Below are 18,125 nucleotides of genomic sequence, written 5' to 3' on the forward strand. Positions count from 1 at the left end.
TTTGTACATCCAGGTGAATTATATCTTGTTTTTTTTAGGACAAATTGGACTTTCATTTGGTGGTAAATGGTAATGGATATCTCCTCTCAGTGATACCGCGGTCTTTGTGCTGGTAGCGTGCCATGCGGCGCGCTTCCAGCAGAAAGACAGGTACGCAAATATGCGGCCCCACGGAAAAAAGCCCAGTTCTGTGAGGCCACATATTTGTGTTACGTCGGCATCAAGGGGTTGATTTTAAGCACCCCTGCCAGGGTTAAATGGTTTGTCTCATCCCTGTAACTGCAAGAGAGCTTATGGATCAACAGTTGAAAATAGAAGAAAGAAAGCCTAAAAAATAAAACTAATGCAGCCATTATGTCCAAGAATTGGTAGGCTTCAATATAATAAATGTTTGCTTTTGGGTTTAATACTGCTTCAAAGATATTTTATTTTTATATGACAGGTTTGCTTCAAAGTGTAAGTGTATGCAGACATGAAAGTCCCCCATCTAATTCAGTTAGGAATGCATTTAAAACAGTGATATGATGTATTTTTCATAGTGCCTCAATCTATCTTTCCATTTACCTTCTGCAGTCCCAGAAACAGTGCACAGCAACATTCAGCATGGGAAAGTGAGGGGAGCCACACTGGCTTTATACATTACACAGTTCTGGGAATGAAATGAAAACAAATATTCATCTGTAGATATGTCACTTAATTATATCTGGAAACTGACAGCAAATGTATGTTTTACAGGTAAAATGGATGATGTATTGGATCGTATTTGCCTTTTTCACAACTGCAGAAACTTTAACTGATATTATCCTTTCTTGGTGAGTACTTGAATACTTTGGAAATATTAATAGATTGTCAGATCGATAAATGCATGTACAAGTATAATGTGTTTAATATTATAGTATTTATGATGGAACATTTCTTGGCACAGAGTCAGTCAGTCTGTCAGGTCAAGTCAACTAACTGGTTTCCATTCAACTTTTCGAGTTATCCATTAGTGTAGTTTATGGGAATTAAGCAAATCAATGAAGTACATTATTTCCACAGACAAATTGGCAATTAGGCAAGTGTGCTGTTTTCTATAGAATGATGGAATATATATATACTGTATGTAAAAAGTTTTCCTTTTCCCTTTTTCCTCTTGAGATTGTCACATGCAGTCCTTAAATAGCTACAGCATTGATGTCAATCCAGCCATGAATCTGTGTTTTACACTAAAAGGTGCTAACTGGTTTTTCACTTGTGCTAGGTGTGACCTGTACTGTGCCGCAGTCAGCCAGAACCAGCACTGTTGTTACAGCATTAATGTGATTTGTAGCACATTGACCGTGCATTCTATAGCATTCATGTTTGTATAATTAGTTTTGTCTTTGACAGGCTTGAAGTATCCATCTTTATGCAGTAAAATAAGTAAGATTCATTGTTTAGAGCATTAAAGGGAATGATCCCAAACATGCAATAGGCTTTTATCACTTAAAGTGTTACCAAACACAGGACCCTGCATTCACTATATCTGGTCTCCCACAGTACACAGAACATGGAAATGCAATCATTTTAGTAAATATAAACTGCTAAATACCTTTTCTCATCAGCAGTTAGAGCAGTCTTGTGACTTCTATCAGTGTCCAGCTGAGCACTGGTTAAGCTTGTAGGAGAAGTTTTCATTCTGCTCTGTCCTATGAGGCTGCATAACCTCTGACCCTCTGTCTGGACAGTGCTGATTGGCCCTGTGCTGATCACATGCACCCTCGCAATGAAAAAAACCTCCCTAGCCATACACATTAAACTGAGAATGTGCAGCGTGACTCCTAGAGCTCTTACATCAGCAAATAGAAGAAGGGGCGGATCAGAAAAGACAGGATCAGACATCCTTTTTACACAATGTGGAGGATTAACCCCTTAGGTTCCACAGTGAGTATAACAAGCATGCTTTACTGCATATACAGACTGTTGTGGGTTTAGTAACACTTTAAAGGAATTGCCAGATTTGACAAATCCTGACATTTAGTCAAACTTAGTCAAAACTTTTTTTTACCTTAATCCATTCTCTGCAGTAAGTTAAAAATGTCCCACTACTTGTTGTGCCTCCCCCACCCCCTCCACCCCTCTAATCATTTACCTGACTCCTCTCACTGATCTAGCACTGCTGTCCCAGTTGCAGCACAGCTCCTCCACTTCCTGGTATTACAGGAGACATTGGGAGCAGCGGGAGCCATAGGATGTTGTCAGTCAAATCCTGTAAAGGAGTGGGAGACATGACTGAGTCACGCTGTTTGTGTCTATGGATGCACACAGCCAGGCTTGAGAGTGTGACTGCATGAGTGGTGCCCCTTAGCACATGGCTTCGTGAAGGGGCACCTGCAGGAAGTAGGAATGGGCAGAGTTAACATGGGACTGCCAAAATGGAAGTAAGGGACACAATATCTATGCACAGAGCAGATAAAGTCCATCTCCAGGCAAAAAAAAAAGTTCTCCCATGCAGTGGGGCTGCGCCTGCAGCGTATTGGTCAAATGCTAATTTGAGAGGTGAAAGGAGATACACATCTCGATTCCCCCAGCATAAGACTGGTCCCTGTGGTTCCTACCCCCCCCCCCCCCCCCATGGTCTAGCAGTCTTTTACGATGGACTGTTCCTGATGTCATCAAGCCCAGAGCAGGCTCCATAGGCGAGGAACAGTCCACCTCTGGACAGTGGGCAAGCACTGTTTTCTGGTGGAACGAAGGATCGGGTGAGTATAAGCTTTCTCCTTACCCTTAGACATAGCGAACTGTTGACCCGTGTAGTGTAGGTACAGCCCAACTGCACGGGAAAACGTCTTTTTATGGAAGTTAAGAAAAATGGTGCTGCACTACCGCAAACAGGGTCTAAAAGGCCTAAATATATATATATATATATATATATATCTCCTACAAACTCCACTGTCTTGGATTTGTAAAGACATCTAATATAGACAATAACATTCAATGCTGTGCAAAAATTACAGGCATATATAAAAACAGAAAAATAAATAAATGTCTGAGACTAACAAAAAAAGCTGCAAAACCACACATACGTCCCTTAACCACTAGCCTACCGGGCACTTATACCCCCTTCCTGCCCAGGCCAATTTCCAGCTTTCAGCGCTGTCACATTTTGAGTGACAATTGCGCGGTCATGCAACACTGTACCCATATGAAATTTTTATAATTTTTTTTGTGACAGATAGAGCTTTCTTTTGGTGGTATTTAATCACCTCTGGGTTTTTAATTTTTTCTTAAACAAACCAAAAACCACAGAAAATTTTGAAAAAAAAACATTTTTTCTTAGTTTTTGTTATAAAATTTTGTAAATAAGTGATTTTTCTCCATCACTGATGTGCGCTAATGAGGCTGCAGTGATGGGCACTGATAAGATGCACTGATGGACACTGATAGGTGGCACTGATGAGGAGGCACTGGTAGGTGACACTGATGGCCATTGACAGGCATCACTGATGGGCACTGATATATGGCACCACTGATATATGGCACTGATAGGCACTGATAGGCGGCACTGACTGGCACTGTTAGGTGGCACTGATAGGCGGCACTGATAGGCGGCACTGACTGGCACTGATAGGCGGCACTGACTGGCACTGATAGGTGGCACTGATTGGCAGCACTGATAGGCATTGATGGGTGACACTGAAAGGCAGCTCAGATGGGCACTGATATGTGGCATTGATGTGCACTGGTAGGCACTGATATGTGGCATTGATGTGGCACTGATGGGCACTGGCAGGTGGCACTGTTCAGCACTGACAGCTGGCACTGATGGACACTGACAGGTGGCACTTCTGGGGCCACGCTGATCATCATTGCACACTGATCATCAGTGCTCTGATGATCAGTGTACATGTCCCCTCCGCGGAATGCCGATTACCAGCTCTCCTCTCCTCTCGAGCTGTCAGCGTGACAGCTCGAGAGGAGAGAAATGCCGATAACTGGCATTTCCCTGTTTACATGTGATCAGCTGTGATTGGACACAGCTGATCACATGACCGAGCCGACACCTTCGGCTCTTTCCGTGGATCGGTGATCCGCTGTGTCTGAGGGACACAGCGCACCGCCGATTGCCGTGCTGCGCACTCCCTGAGCCGCGCATGCGCGGTGAGAATAGAAGGACGTCATATGACATCCTATCAGAACGAGAGAACCACCTTGCACCCGTCATTGGACTATATGGGGGAGGTGGTTAAACAAGGGCATAAGTGACACAGATCACAAAATAAGGACGTGATAGACACATGGCATAAATATTGCCTAAAATCTGTGCAGTTAGAAAAGACTGACAACTGGCATAAATGTTGCCTATAAAGATACACGATGAGAAGATCAGGATAAACCTGATTAAAAACAAACAACAGGACCAGAAAAGTGTCCTTCCACATATAAGTGTCTCAAAGAAGTGATGGTGACCACAGAAAAAATAAACAATAACGTGCTCGGGTCCCTAAATTTGGGACTTAATGTGCTATATAAATAAACCTCAAACTACGACAACAAAGGAATATTAAAAAGTGACACAATGTGCTAAATAAATAAATAAATGTAATACTATGCAAAAATTCCAAAAAAATGTGCCACCAATAGTGACAATATTAAACAAATGTCCACGTGTGAAGTCCACAAACAACTGGATATAGTAAAATTTCCAGCAAGATATAAGTGGTGCAGGTTCAGGGAAGTGAGACCTGTCACCGGCTGGATTGCCCCCTCACTTTCATGTAGCGACCCCAAGGGACCAATATGCCTTCAAATATCAAAAACAGCTATGTGACCAATCAGAGGGTACGGATCCGGATTAGCAATGATGGTGGTATCCCCCTTACGACACTGTAGATATGGCCAATCCTGGCATCTGGGTCTCTTTCGTATACGACAGTAAACAGTAAGCTGCTCCATTATCTTAAGTTATATGTAAATTTTGGGTAGTGCAGGTGGTTCATATACAATCTGTTTGGGTAATTTTTATGGGGCTCCAGCAGAAACTGGGGTGGCAGGCAGAAGTGGTGAGTTCAAGCATCGGAGTGTACTGTTACACAGCAGATGGGGTAGGGAGTGGAGGGATGGGTTTGCTCTTCTTTCATCACAGGTTGACATTATCTTGCTGGTTACAATGGAAGTTGGTGTATAATGGTTCCAATAACAGCAAGCTGTGGTTTTTCTAGAAAAAAATATAGAAGGATGAGATTGTGAACTCAGTATGTCCCATACACTTGTTAGTTCTTTGTTACGTCTAAAATGACCTAGCCTGGCTAGTAATTCCACTGTAGAGTTTACTTTATGAATGCCTTTTGGTGACCTGATGCACAACGCAATGAAGCTGAACCTGGGGATGAGCAAATATTGGCTAAATACAATACATCTTACTTAAATTGGGAGTGCTTCTTCCAGATTTGTGCAAGTAATTCAGTGTGAAACCTTGTGCAAGAGCTTCTTTTATTAAAGTGTTACTAAACCCACAACAGTAAAATCAGTCTGTATATGCAGTAAAGCATACTCACTGTGGAACCTAAGGGGTTAATCCTCTGCATTGTGTAAAAAGGCTGTTTGATCCTGTCTTCTCTGCCCCTCCTCTTGTTCAAGTGTCTATGCTGATAAGACAGACTGAACCCGTAGCCCTTCTGCACATACCTAGTTTATTGTATATTGCTAGAGAGGTTTTTTTTTTCTTGGGAGAATGCATGTGATCAGCACAGGGCCAATCAGCACTGTCTAGACAGAGGTCAGGGGTCCTGCATCCTCCTAGAGCAGAAAGAAAACTCCTCCTACAAGCTTTAACCAGTGCTCAGCTGAAGTCACAAGACTGCTCTAACTGCTGATGAGAAAAGGTATTTAGCATTTTATATTTACTAAAATAATTGCATTTCCATGTTCTGTGTACTGTGGGAGACCAGATATAGTGAATGCAGGGTCCTGGGTTTAGACCAATCATTAACATTCTCTCCTTCTGCAGGATGACTGATCTTGTCTCCACCTCCTCCTGTGGTTTTCGACAAGAAGCCTGAAGTGGGTGGAGCCTACTAGCTCCCTCTTATAGCTCTGATGTCTGCGCAGGCTATGTACAGCACAGTGATGATGTCTCTATTACTTTTATAAAGTAACATCAGGGTTTTCAAAGGCATTTGGTTCACATAAAGTGGAATTATATACTTTGTGGCTGTTGAGAAATAGGTTGAAATGAAAGTGTTTGTGTCTGAAGTTCAGCTTTAACCACTTCGGACACTTTTACCCCTGTCCTGTCCAGGCCAATTTTCAGCTTTCAGCGCTATCACACTTTGAATGACAATTGCGCGGTCATGCAACACTGTACCCATATGAATTTTTTAGCATTTTTTTGAGACAGATAAAACTTTATTTTGGTGGTATTTATTCACCACTGGGATTTTTTTTATTTTTTTTGCTATATAAATGAAAAAGTTCAAAAATGTTGAAAAAAGTGTTTTTCTTATAAAATTTTCTTCATAAATCTTGGACAAAATATATTCAGTTATCTTTTTAGTAAAAAAAATAACCCAAATTAGTTTATAACCAAAAATGATAATTTTTCACTTTTTTTTCTTTACATTTTTCTTTAATTTTTTTATATCATTATTTATGTTTTTTTTAACATACTGTCACCCTAGCAGTACAGTGTCACCATAGTAACACTGTACTTGTGGGGGGTGATAAAGATTTTTTTTCTTTTCTTACACTGATTGTTTTTACGCCCATAAAGGCTGTAAAAGCAATCATTTCTCCTCTCTGGCTGCCATTGAGAAATACTGTGCAAGCTGTGATTGGTCACAGCTTGTCACATGGTATAAGGCTGTTGTGAATAGACTTGTACCATGTGACCTCTGTGATCATTCACAGATTTCACACGTAGTAAGCAATGATGTCAGGAAGTGACATCTTGCTTACTACTATTCATGTGATCACTGATTAGCCAATCAGTGATCACATGATCGGGAACTCACACAGAGGTCCCATACAGCGATTGGTGTTCCACTGTGTCCTCCGGACACAGCGGGCACCGGATCGTGGTGAGCATGCTCCCAGGGAGCACGCACAGGCTGTAAATGCGGGCGCCGTTTATGAACGGCAACCCGCTCCAGCACTGCTCCCGTCCAGCCATTTATGTACATGGACTGGACGGGAAGTGGTTAAACAGCAACTTAGCTCTGGAAGTTTTCCTCAAGAAAAGTCAGGCAGAGGACAAAGGAATAGTCATCAGTATTACCTGCAGTCTCCCTGACTTACCATGCCTTGTTATGGACTGAATCTTTGTGTGGAGGCAGCCATCTTTGTTGGAGGCAGGGCTTTGATTTCCAGTGTCAGAGCCCCCAGCATTAACAGTTCAATATTGACATCACCATGCCTCTCTTTCCAGATCTCCTAAAACGTTCAGTCAGAGACAGCAGTGCCTTAGATCTCACACTGCAGATATTCCTATTATATATGAGGGTGTATGCTCAGAAGTGCCTAGGAAAAAAGTACCATAATTAAGGTTACTATTTAGGTAGAATTAAAGTTTCTAAATATTTCCTAAAACATAGGAAATATTCACTTTTTGAGTGCAGGTCTACTTTAAACAGAACTATTTTTTTATATCTTTTGTTCCTACTTTACATACAATACAAGATTGTTTTAGCCAAGTTCAGTGCACAGTCTTTTTGGAAGGAGTGCATCAGGGATTGTGCTCACTTTCTGTTTCCCCAGTACTGCGTGGGAGGGTATCTTGCTATAGTCACATGTTCGGTTCTAGTGTTGTAATAGGAGAACAGCAATGAGCAATCACATGAGCAGAAGTATCATTTCTGGGGAGTTCTGTGCACCCACAGTGTACAGAATTCTCCCATTCAGGCGGCCATGTTTTCATTTTTTTATGCAAACTTCAGAATCATAGCTGGTTCCAGATTGAACTGGAACTGTATATTTTATGAACTGTAAATGACAAAAAAGGCCTGTTAAGCAACTTTATATGGTATATCAATGTAACACGTGGCTAAACTGAGACAAATGTAATACATTGCTGTGATGGCTGCCTTAGTTTTCTTTCTTCAGCCATTTCCCCCTTTGTTTTCACCTTGTAATGCTGTGTGGCAACACACTTCCTGTGCCTTCAGTTCTACGCTTACTTATCTGTAGAAGCCACACATACTGAACTCTAAACCATTGGTGTACTTAGGTTTTATTCTGCCCTAGGCAACACAAAATCCCCCCCCCACCCCCAAGAGAGCCTGAAATTGACCAACAACACCCCTGGACCCCCACCCACCTGAGAGAGCCTTCCACTACCATCGCCCCCATACACCAGCCACTCCCCTCCCAGTGAGAGAGAAAGACACTCACCTTCACAGCTATGGACATCCCCGGGAACGAGTGTCAAGCAGCCTGCAGCCTCTCTCAGTTCCCACCTGGTCCCCAAGCCGCATGTGTCCTCTCTTCCATCTTCCTTCTGCTGCCCCCCTGAAAAATGCCGCCCTAGGCAAATGCCTTGTTTGCCTTGTGGTAAATACGATTCTGCTTCAAACATGTCTGCCATTGTTCACCTGTATTACATGGTGGGTTGATGAGACTAGTAATTTAAAAATATAGCGAAATAACATTGTTTATTTTGTCACTTAAAGAGAGAAGGACACTGAATGTTTGGCAAGATAAACAGGTATTTTCTGTACTTGCTAAAAATGTCCTTAGCCTAATAAAAGAAAATAAATGCAGCCACCACATCTAAGGACTGGTAAGCAATATGATACCTTTTTTGTTTTTTGGTTTAGATACACGTTAATAAAAGTGCAGTTAACCTTTAGGCCCCTTTCACAAGGGTGATCCGATCAGAATCTAGTGTATTCTTGCGGCTGGGTTCACAGGTAGATGCAAATAGTTGCAGCTGCTTAGCCTGTACAAAGCAATGACAGGTTGACAGCAGCCACAGCTGTCCACGGTTGTTCCCATGTAATCATACATCAAGCAGTTGGCTGTGGTTTGGGACAGGTGATTGTTTCTGGACACCACAGCTTGCACTCCATTTGCGATTACATACTGAAAGCTGCTCCTGCCGTCAGCCTGTCATTCCTTTGCACAAAATGAGCGGCCACAGCTATCTGCATTCACTTGCCACAGAAATACAATGGATTACTTGCTGCAGCTGACACTTATAACACATCAACAAGGACTTATGCAGGCCATACATGGGTTGAATTACGAACAATATTTCATCCGAAAATCACACATGTTGTTCACTCGGTACTCCGATGGTGCCATCAATAATTTAAAAAATTGGCCCGACCAAGTCATAAAGTTCACCTTATATAACAGGCAAAACTTCTGTTCCTTCCAGATCAAGGCTCATGTGCATATTCTTTTTGGAAAAACGATTGTACGATTTGACTATCATTGAGTCGAAAATCGGTCGTTTTTCACAAATTTTTCAACATACCTGATCACTGAAAAGGGGAGGAACCACAAAAATTGGCCAGTACCATTGACCCACTAACAGAGTGAAAATCGGCTGATTATTCTTAGGTTCGATTTTCGGACCAAAAATCGGTTGAATTTCGACCCATGTATGGCCAGTATTAGGTTCACGATAGACTTTTGGAGTAATATAGGAACTACATCAAACACTACTGAGCAGCGAGGGAATCTTATATTGTATATATAGAAGTGGTGTATATACGAGGGCTGTAATGCAAAAGTAATCCATAACTTTTTATTAACTTACATATTGGTAACTCTTCCTCTATAGAAAGGTACTATTCAACATAGTCTCCATTGCAATTTATTTCTATAGCTGAACCCAACTCTTGAATCCTCTTTGAAAAAATTCAGGTGTGCACTGTTGTACCCACTTCTTCAAGTGCCACTTTCATGTCATCTGTGTCATCAAATCATTGTTCCCAAAGACTGTCCTTCATTGGACAAGTAGAAGTGGGAGGGCTGTATGGAGATGGAGGGCTGGGCTGTAAGGTGGATAGGGAACCACTGACCAGCTATATTAGCTTATCGCCGGATTTGTTGACAAAGATGTGTGTGGTTGCACATTGTCATGTTGAATGTGGATCGATTTTAGGTTCACTTCCTCCTAATGGATTCCCTAAGCTTAAGTACCTCAAACTGTTTCCTGGTCACGTTATGGCCATGTTCCAGAAAATCATGGAGAATGTCACCCTTGCCATCCCAAAAAAAAGTCATGATGACTTTCTGTGCGGACTTCTGGCTCCTGAACTTGGGGAAGAGGTGTGACGTTATTCCACCGACTGATTCTTCATTTCCAGATCATAAAGATATGCCCTTGTTTCATCCCCTGTCTCCAGATCAGCAAAAAAACTTGACTTCATTGGCTTCAAACCCTTCCAGGAGAACAGAGCAGACTTCCACCCTTCTTTCTTTCAACTCTGGTGTCAGTTGCCCAGGTATCCACTTTGCACACACTTTCCATTACCCTAAGGCCCTTTTCACTCCATTTTGCTTAGCATGGGATTTGTCCACTGATACCCTGTTGACCTGAGTGGAGCGGCTGGATGAGAGGTCTGTGTCTGCTCCACTTATGCAGAGCGGATACAGACACAGTCTGCTTTGCTCTATGGTCAGCCAGATATAAACGGACTAGCTGTCCGTGTACAACTGACTGCACTCCGATCCGATTTGGCCAGATGGAGGGGAAGGGATCCTCCTTCCATTTGATTTTGCTGGATAAGATCGGATTGGAGGTAGGTGGGCGTAAACGGACACGAGTCCTGTTTACACCTGACTGCCAATGGAGGGTCCAGTCAGGTCCTCCTGAAAAACAGACAGGTGGACCCGATTGGAACGCTCATGTGAAAGGGGTCTAAGTCGTCCACCATCTTCCATATGGCATTGTGACCACAGTCCCTTTGTTTAACTAGTTCACAAATTCTGGTTCATCTATTTGCGCGTTTGTCCACTCGCTGACCATTCGTGTCAGTGGTTGCAGTTGATGGTCTCTCACTGTGTGGTTTGTCTTCAGTGCTTGTTTCTCCATCTTTAAATTTTGTTATCCATCTATGCACATTGCTCTTGTCAGTGGTATCATCTATGTAAACATTCTGAAGCCTTCTGTGGATTTCGGACAGCCTGCACCTCTCCTTGGTCAAGAACTCAATGATGGCATGTTGCTTTTGCTTGGAATCCATTTTTTACCTGCTAGGAAAAAGAAAAGTTACCATAGAGAAAGGGTTAAACTACCAGCATGTGAAAGTTTAACAAATTATGTAAATAATAAAAATGTGATGCCCACTTTTGCATTACTTTCCGTTCAGCCCTTGTATACACAGTGGGGAAAATAATTATTTGATCCCCTGCAGATTTTGTAAGTTTGCTCACTTACAAAGTACTGACGGGTCTAAAATTCTATCATAGGTGTATTGTAAATGAGAGAGACAGAATATCAACCAAATATCCAAAAAAATACAGGATACAGATGTTATAAATTGAGTTTCAGTTCAGTGAGTAAAATAAGTATTTGATCTCCACTTACTACTTGGTGGAGAGACCTTTCTTGGCAAGTACATAGGTAAGACGTTTCTTGTAGTTGGTTACCAGGTTTGCACACATCTCAGGAGGGATTTTGGTCCACTCTTCTTTATAGATCTTCTCTAAAACCTTAAGGTTTCTTGGCTGTCGCTTGGCAACTCAAAGTTTCAGCTCCCTTCATACATTTTCTATAGGATTAAGGTCTGGGTAGGCCACTCCTTTGTTGCCTTGGCGGTATGTATTGAGTCATTGTCATGCTGGAAGACCCATCCACTGCCCATCTTCGGTGTTCTGGCTGAGGGAAGAAGGTTCTCATCCAAGATTTTACAGTACATAGCCCTGTCAATTGGCCCCTCAATGCAGCAAAGTCAGCCTGTACCTTTAGCAGAAAAAAAGCCCCAAAGCATAATGTTTCCACCTCCGTGCTTGACTGTAGGGATGGTGTTCTTAGGGTCATAACAGCATTTTTCTTCCTTCAAACACAGCTAGTCGAGTTAATGTCAAAGAGCTCAATTTTGGTCTGATCTGATGACAGCGCTTTCTCCCAATCCTTCGCTGAATCATTTAGATATTCAATGGCAAACTTCAGATAGGCCTATACATGTGCCCTCTTGAGGAAGGGGACCTTGTGGGCACTGCAGGATTTCAATCCATGGCAGCGTATTGTGTTACCAATGGTTTGTTTGGTGACTATGGTCCCAACTGCCTTGAGATCATTCACAAACACCTCCTGTGTAATTCTGGGCTGATCTCTCACTTTTCTCATGATCATCTTTACTTCATGAGGCGGAATCTTGCACTGAGCTCCAGACCGAGGGAAATTGATGGGTGTTTTGTATTTCTTCCATTTGCGAATTATCGCTCCAACAGTTGTCTCCTTCTCACCAAGCTTCTTGCTGATAGTCTTGTAGCCCATTCCAGCCTTGTGCAGGTCTACAATCTTGTTCCTGATGTCCTTTAACAGCTCTTTGGTCATTTGCCCATGGTAGTGAGGTTTTAATGAAAGAAAGAGATTCTGTGGACAGGTGTCTTTTATACACATAATGAGTTGTCGTTAGGAGCACCTTCTTAAATTGACAGGACTAATTTGTGTACCACATGAGCACATAGCCAGTCAATGGGAGCCAGAATTATTGTTGGTTGGTAGGGGATCAAATACTTATTTTACTCACTGAACTGCAATTCAATTTATTTCGTGTTTTTCTGGATTTCTGGTTGATATTCTGTCTCTATCATTTAAAATTTACCTATGATAAAAATGATAGACCCTTAATTTCTTTGTAAGTGGGCAAACGTATAAAATCTGCAGGGGATCAAATAATTATTTTACCCACTGTATAGAGGTAGTGTAAGGAATTATTTCCCTGTCTGACAAGTTCACACTACAGGTGTCAGGCTGTTTATTTTTTCTACTTGGTTTTACTTTTGTGCCATTGTAAAACATGTTCTTACTGTAGCTAACTTTAAGCTTTCTTTCCTTTTTTGTCTTCCAGGTTTCCTTTTTATTTTGAGTTAAAGATTGCTTTTGTTATTTGGCTTCTATCACCTTATACTAAAGGCTCTAGTGTGCTGTATAGGAAATTTGTCCATCCAACGCTTTCTAGTAAGGAGAAGGTAGGTCACTAAGTTCCCAAAGACACACCATAAAGTCTTGAGGAAAGCCTTCCCAAAAGAGGGAAGGTCATAATAGCCCCATAGGGGAGTGTGTGTGTGTGTTCCATAGTTTTGAAATTAAATGCCCAACAAGTTCATATGGGTGAGATGGCCAGGTGTTTATAAGCCTTAGGTCATGTGGTGAATATAAAGAGGAGTGCTCAGTTATCACACTATTTTGTGTTAAAAAGTTGCACACTTGAAAGTTTAAGTCACTATGGAGGAGATCTACTAAAACAGGAGAGTGCAAAATCTGGTGCAGCTCTGTAAAGAAACCAGTTGGTTTACAGGTTTTATTTTCAAAGCTGAATTGAACAAGCTGACTTTGGAAGCTGAGTGGCTACCATGCACAGCTGCACCAAATTCTGAGTGCTCCAGTTTTAGTAAATCATTCCCATTGTGTTGTCCAGGCAGTTCTGAATATTGCTATTTGAATTTTAATACAGGCGTACCTCGGTTTACGAATTTAATGTGTTCTGTGGGACTTTCCATATTGCTAAAAATTTGTATACCGAAACACGGTTTCCCATAAGAATGCATTGAAAGCCAATTAATCCATTCCAGAGGTCAGAAAAAAGTTAAAAAAAAAGTCTTTTATCTGTTCAAAACTCTTTATAAAGTGCACTTTAGAGGCATAACTACTGTACAGGGACATGATTAAAAATGAATTTGTAAATGCATTGAAAACCAATTAATCCGTTCTGGAGGTCAGAAAAAAGTACAAAAAAAGTCTTATCTGTTCAAAACTCTGTAAAGTTCACTTTAACCTCCCTGCAGGTATTCCCGAGTCAGGGGCGGACTGACCATTTGGAAACTCGGGCACTGCCCGGGGTCAGTAGGGGGCCCCATGAGATGCCCCTGGTACCTTTTTCATAGGCTTTTTTGAGTTTGGGCAAGGACACAGGGGCCCCTATTGTCCGGGGGCTCCATGAGTTGTCAGTCTGCCCCTGTCCCGAGTGTAGTTCGGGGTAAAGTTTCAGCACCACAAGAGGTAACCCCGAGCTACACTTGGGAATACCCTGCAGTGCTGCTCTGGGATCTCTTCTTCACTTACCTTGTCCTGCGCTTCTGCGATGTCCCTCCTGCAGTGTCCCCTGCAATGTCCTCCGGCCGATGCCGGCATCTGTCTTCTGGGTTCCGTTCCCTGTGACGCCAGGACGTACGGGGACGGAACGGTGGGAAATTTAAAAATGTGAAAAAGTGACATTCACTAAATACACTAAAATCACATAGTAAAACATTACTGTATCAAACCATTTCACATACATTTTGTCCCTAGTGCTTTGTCCTGTGCCCTGCCTGCATTTTTACCTTTTTTTCTGCCTGGAAACTGAGAAATGTCCATGGCGTCCAAAAAGCGTCCCTTTTGGTCAAAAGCGGTTTCAGACCAGCTAGAGAACAGCGATAGTAAATTAGAACCACTTGCAGAATTTAGTGATAATGATTCGTGGGGGAAATTCCTCATCAGACACTGAAAACGATTTTGCGACTTTGCTCAGTGATGTGCGAACTTGGCGCTATATTTAAAATTTCATTGTTTTTAGTTTGATTATATTATTGAATTAAATTTATTATTATATTATTATTTTTTATGATTATTTATTAAATTATAATTTATGATTTAGTTTTTCAAATTTTACCATACCCGGGATGTTTACTAGACTCTTGTTTGGACAGATTTCAGTGAATTATTCCTACAAATTACAGGCCTACAATAAATATACATATTTCCATGCAAAACAATGTACTGCTTTGAGCACAGAAATACTGACATAATCAGACCGCTGGGGAGGTTAAAGGCATAAATATTGTACAGGGACATGATTAAAAAAAGGTTTGTAAATGCATTGAAAACCAATTAATCTGTTCCGGAGGTCAGAAAAAAGTAAAACAAAAGTCTTATCTGTTCAAAACTCGTTAAAAAGTGCACTTTAAAGGCATAGTACTGTACAGGGACATGATTTAAAAAAAAAAAAATAGTAAATTCATTGAAAACCAATTAATCCGTTTGTATTGCAAAATAGTTTGCAAACCGAGGAATTATTTTCAATGGATTTTCATTCAGAAACTGAAAATTATGTTAACCGAGGCGTTCGTAAGCCGGGGTACGCCTGTAGTTGCATATTTGGGAAAATGTGCCACGATACACAACCTGCTTGCCTGTCAACTTCCCCCAGCGAGCAGGGAGATTAATGCTGCTGCCAAAGGTGAGGACCCTATTGTTGCTAAGATGAGGCCACATCCTACAATGCATGCCTTGCCCCATGGTAAAGCTAGCCCTGTTTATCAATATTTTATTACTTTTTTAATATCAATGTATTGCTTGTTTGACCTTTGTTGTCTGTTAACAACAACCTTTAAGCCGGCCATAGATGGAGACATTTATTTTCCCTGCAGTTGCAGGAAAGAAGAGTGTTCGATTTCCCCCTATCAGTACAGTCATTGTGTTCTCCTAGCAGGTTGGAGCTGTCCCCGCCGGGAGAACACAGTGATTACAGTCATTGTGTTCGCCTAGAAGGTTGGAGCTGTGCCCGCCGGGAGAACACAGTGATTACAGTCATTGTGTTCTCCTAGCAGGTTGGAGCTGTCCCCGCCGGGAGAACACAGTGATTACGGTCATTGCGTTCTCCTAGCAGGTTGGAGCTGTCCTCGCCGGGAGAACACAGTGATTACGGTCATTGCGTTCTCCTAGCAGGTTGGAGCTGTCCCCGCCGGGAGAACACAGTGATTACGGTCATTGCGTTCTCCTAGCAGGTTGGAGCTGTCCCCGCCGGGAGAACACAGTGATTACGGTCATTGCGTTCTCCTAGCAGGTTGGAGCTGTCCCCGCCGGGAGAACACAGTGATTACTGCTAACGGCTATATTATCTGCTAGCGGTAATTGCATGTAAAATCCCACAGGCTGGTTGTACCTCCAGCCTGACCTTACATGGTTTGAATCTTGGTCAGTTCCTGCTGAACTGACTGAGATTTGAACCATCTGTGGCCGGCTTTAGTCTTGCAGTTGTACAGGATACTCTCCCTTGACTGAAAATGCTTACTCTTATTTCACTTCACACTGTGAGCTTCTCACAGTGTGCATTAGAAGCTGCAGCACGTCAGGTAGAGCCTGCTTTATTTCTAGGCTGGAGGATGTACATTATAATTTCCTCCCCAGCTTTATTGTCCCTGGTCCATCCCTATTATTCATTGGATTTCAGTTATTTTAATAATGGAAGCTTAGCATCACATGTGGACATTGCCTAGGAAGGTCTGCATTCAGATGTAGCCTACATAAGAATGCCCACTCCTTCAAAGTGACACCTACCCATCAAGGCATATTGATATTTGCATAACCCCTCCAGGGAGCCTAACCACAGCTTTCAGCAGGGCTGAGGGCATGTGAGTGAAGTACTGAGGCAAGGTGCTATGATGTTTTTTTTAGAAAGCTGTGTACCGAACCCTGTGGGCCCCTCCCAACCATGATCTGCCTGCACTGCATAGAGAAGCACAAGGGATGAGGGTACTGGGTCTAAAATAAGGTATGTAATGAAAACAGGTTTTATTTAAAAAATGTAATTAGTGTGTTGATTAAGAGACGAGGGAGTTACCAGGCAAAGCAAAATATAAGCAGATAAAACTTCAGCTATAAATACCAAATGTCACATTTTCATGCATATGTCTTCTCTGAAAAAACATAAGAGAACAAGCCACCATACCATCCTCTGATAGCAGTATCAGATTCAGTACTGCAGTTTAGTAAATCAGTACTGGAAAAAGCTGTTAACTGCTGTTCCTGGAAATAAGACCGTATTCATTGCCAGTCTGGTCATTTAATAAATATACAGCAGAGATCATGATATATGTGAAAGTACTAGCATTTATGGTTCCACAAGTCAAACGTTAAATGCCTGCTTTTATGACCTTACAGGAAATTGATGAGTACATTGCTCAGGCGAGGGACAAGAGCTATGAAACGATGATGCGTGTTGGTAAAAGAGGCTTGAACATTGCTGCTAGTGCTGCTGTCACTGCTGCTACCAAGGTAATGATAAGCTCAAGTCCGTGTTACTCTATGCTGAAAGTTAGAATGGAATGTAAACATTTTATTTTACTGTATGTGTTATCCTTCTCTAACCTCGGTATAGCCCCATGATTGCAGTTTTATTTGACACTGCAGGACTGGTTTAAATAGTTTTCCGAACGTCTGCTTTTGCTCCATGTGTGTCCAGTGTCCTCTGACTGTGTTCTCATGGTTAGTAAAATCGTGATCAGTCATGTTGTAAGCAAAATATGTTGTAATAATATTATATTCTACCCTGTATGTAGCTCAGTAGGACACGGATTCTCTGCTGTTCTTGGCGGGCTCACTCTGGTGGGTTCGGACTAGGATCCGAACATGCCTGAGCTCATCTCCATTCTTTCTTAAACCACTTTCTTGCGGTCATACGCATATACACAGTACGCATATATACGACCTCTTGGCAGGTGGGATATAACACCGAGTGGCTGAGTATATGCATCCCTATGTCAACTCTTTACTGTGCTGAGAGCGCGCTCCCTGCAGGTTCACAGCACAGTAACTGGCTTGTACTTCTTGAGATTGGGAGCTTTCCAATCATGTGACAGCTGTGACTGTCAATCACCGCAGTCACATGATCGGAATGCCCGCCTCTGCATCGCGGCATTTAAAACCTGTTAAAGGGCTGGGAGGCGGCACTGGGAAGTGGTCAATAATGAGATCACATACCCAAGTCATTGGTGTAATGTAGACCACTTAACCTTCTTACATTTGTAGTGCTTGGATTGTGGGCATTTATTTTATTTTTGCACACCTTGGGTTAAAAGAAAAGCAGGGTAGTGCGAGAAGGTGGGTGATCTTAAATGGTTCACGTACTGTATATAGTTGAAAACTTACAGCAATTTCTTTAGAGAAAAAAAGGTAATGATTGTGTTTCACTCCTTTTGTGTTGAGATCATATACTTATTTGAAAGGTTAA

At 42.0% G+C, this 18,125-nt stretch overlaps 1 protein-coding gene across 2 annotated transcripts in view; it reads left to right on the forward strand.

The window, feature by feature from the left end:
- Positions 1-18,125, forward strand: part of REEP2 (receptor accessory protein 2) — a 71,789-nt gene that overhangs the window by 17,597 nt on the left and 36,067 nt on the right. For both annotated transcript variants that reach the window (XM_089694071.1, XM_089694080.1), the window contains exons 3-5: positions 736-812; positions 12,987-13,107; positions 17,057-17,170. In XM_089694071.1, the coding sequence (XP_089550197.1) occupies positions 736-812; positions 12,987-13,107; positions 17,057-17,170 (312 nt within the window). The remainder of the gene's footprint in view (positions 1-735; positions 813-12,986; positions 13,108-17,056; positions 17,171-18,125) is intronic.

This window comes from Staurois parvus, unplaced genomic scaffold, assembly GCF_062004578.1.
Source record: "Staurois parvus isolate SC_StPar_1 unplaced genomic scaffold, SC_StPar_1.0 ptg000025l, whole genome shotgun sequence".
NCBI classification, from domain to species: domain Eukaryota; kingdom Metazoa; phylum Chordata; class Amphibia; order Anura; family Ranidae; genus Staurois; species Staurois parvus.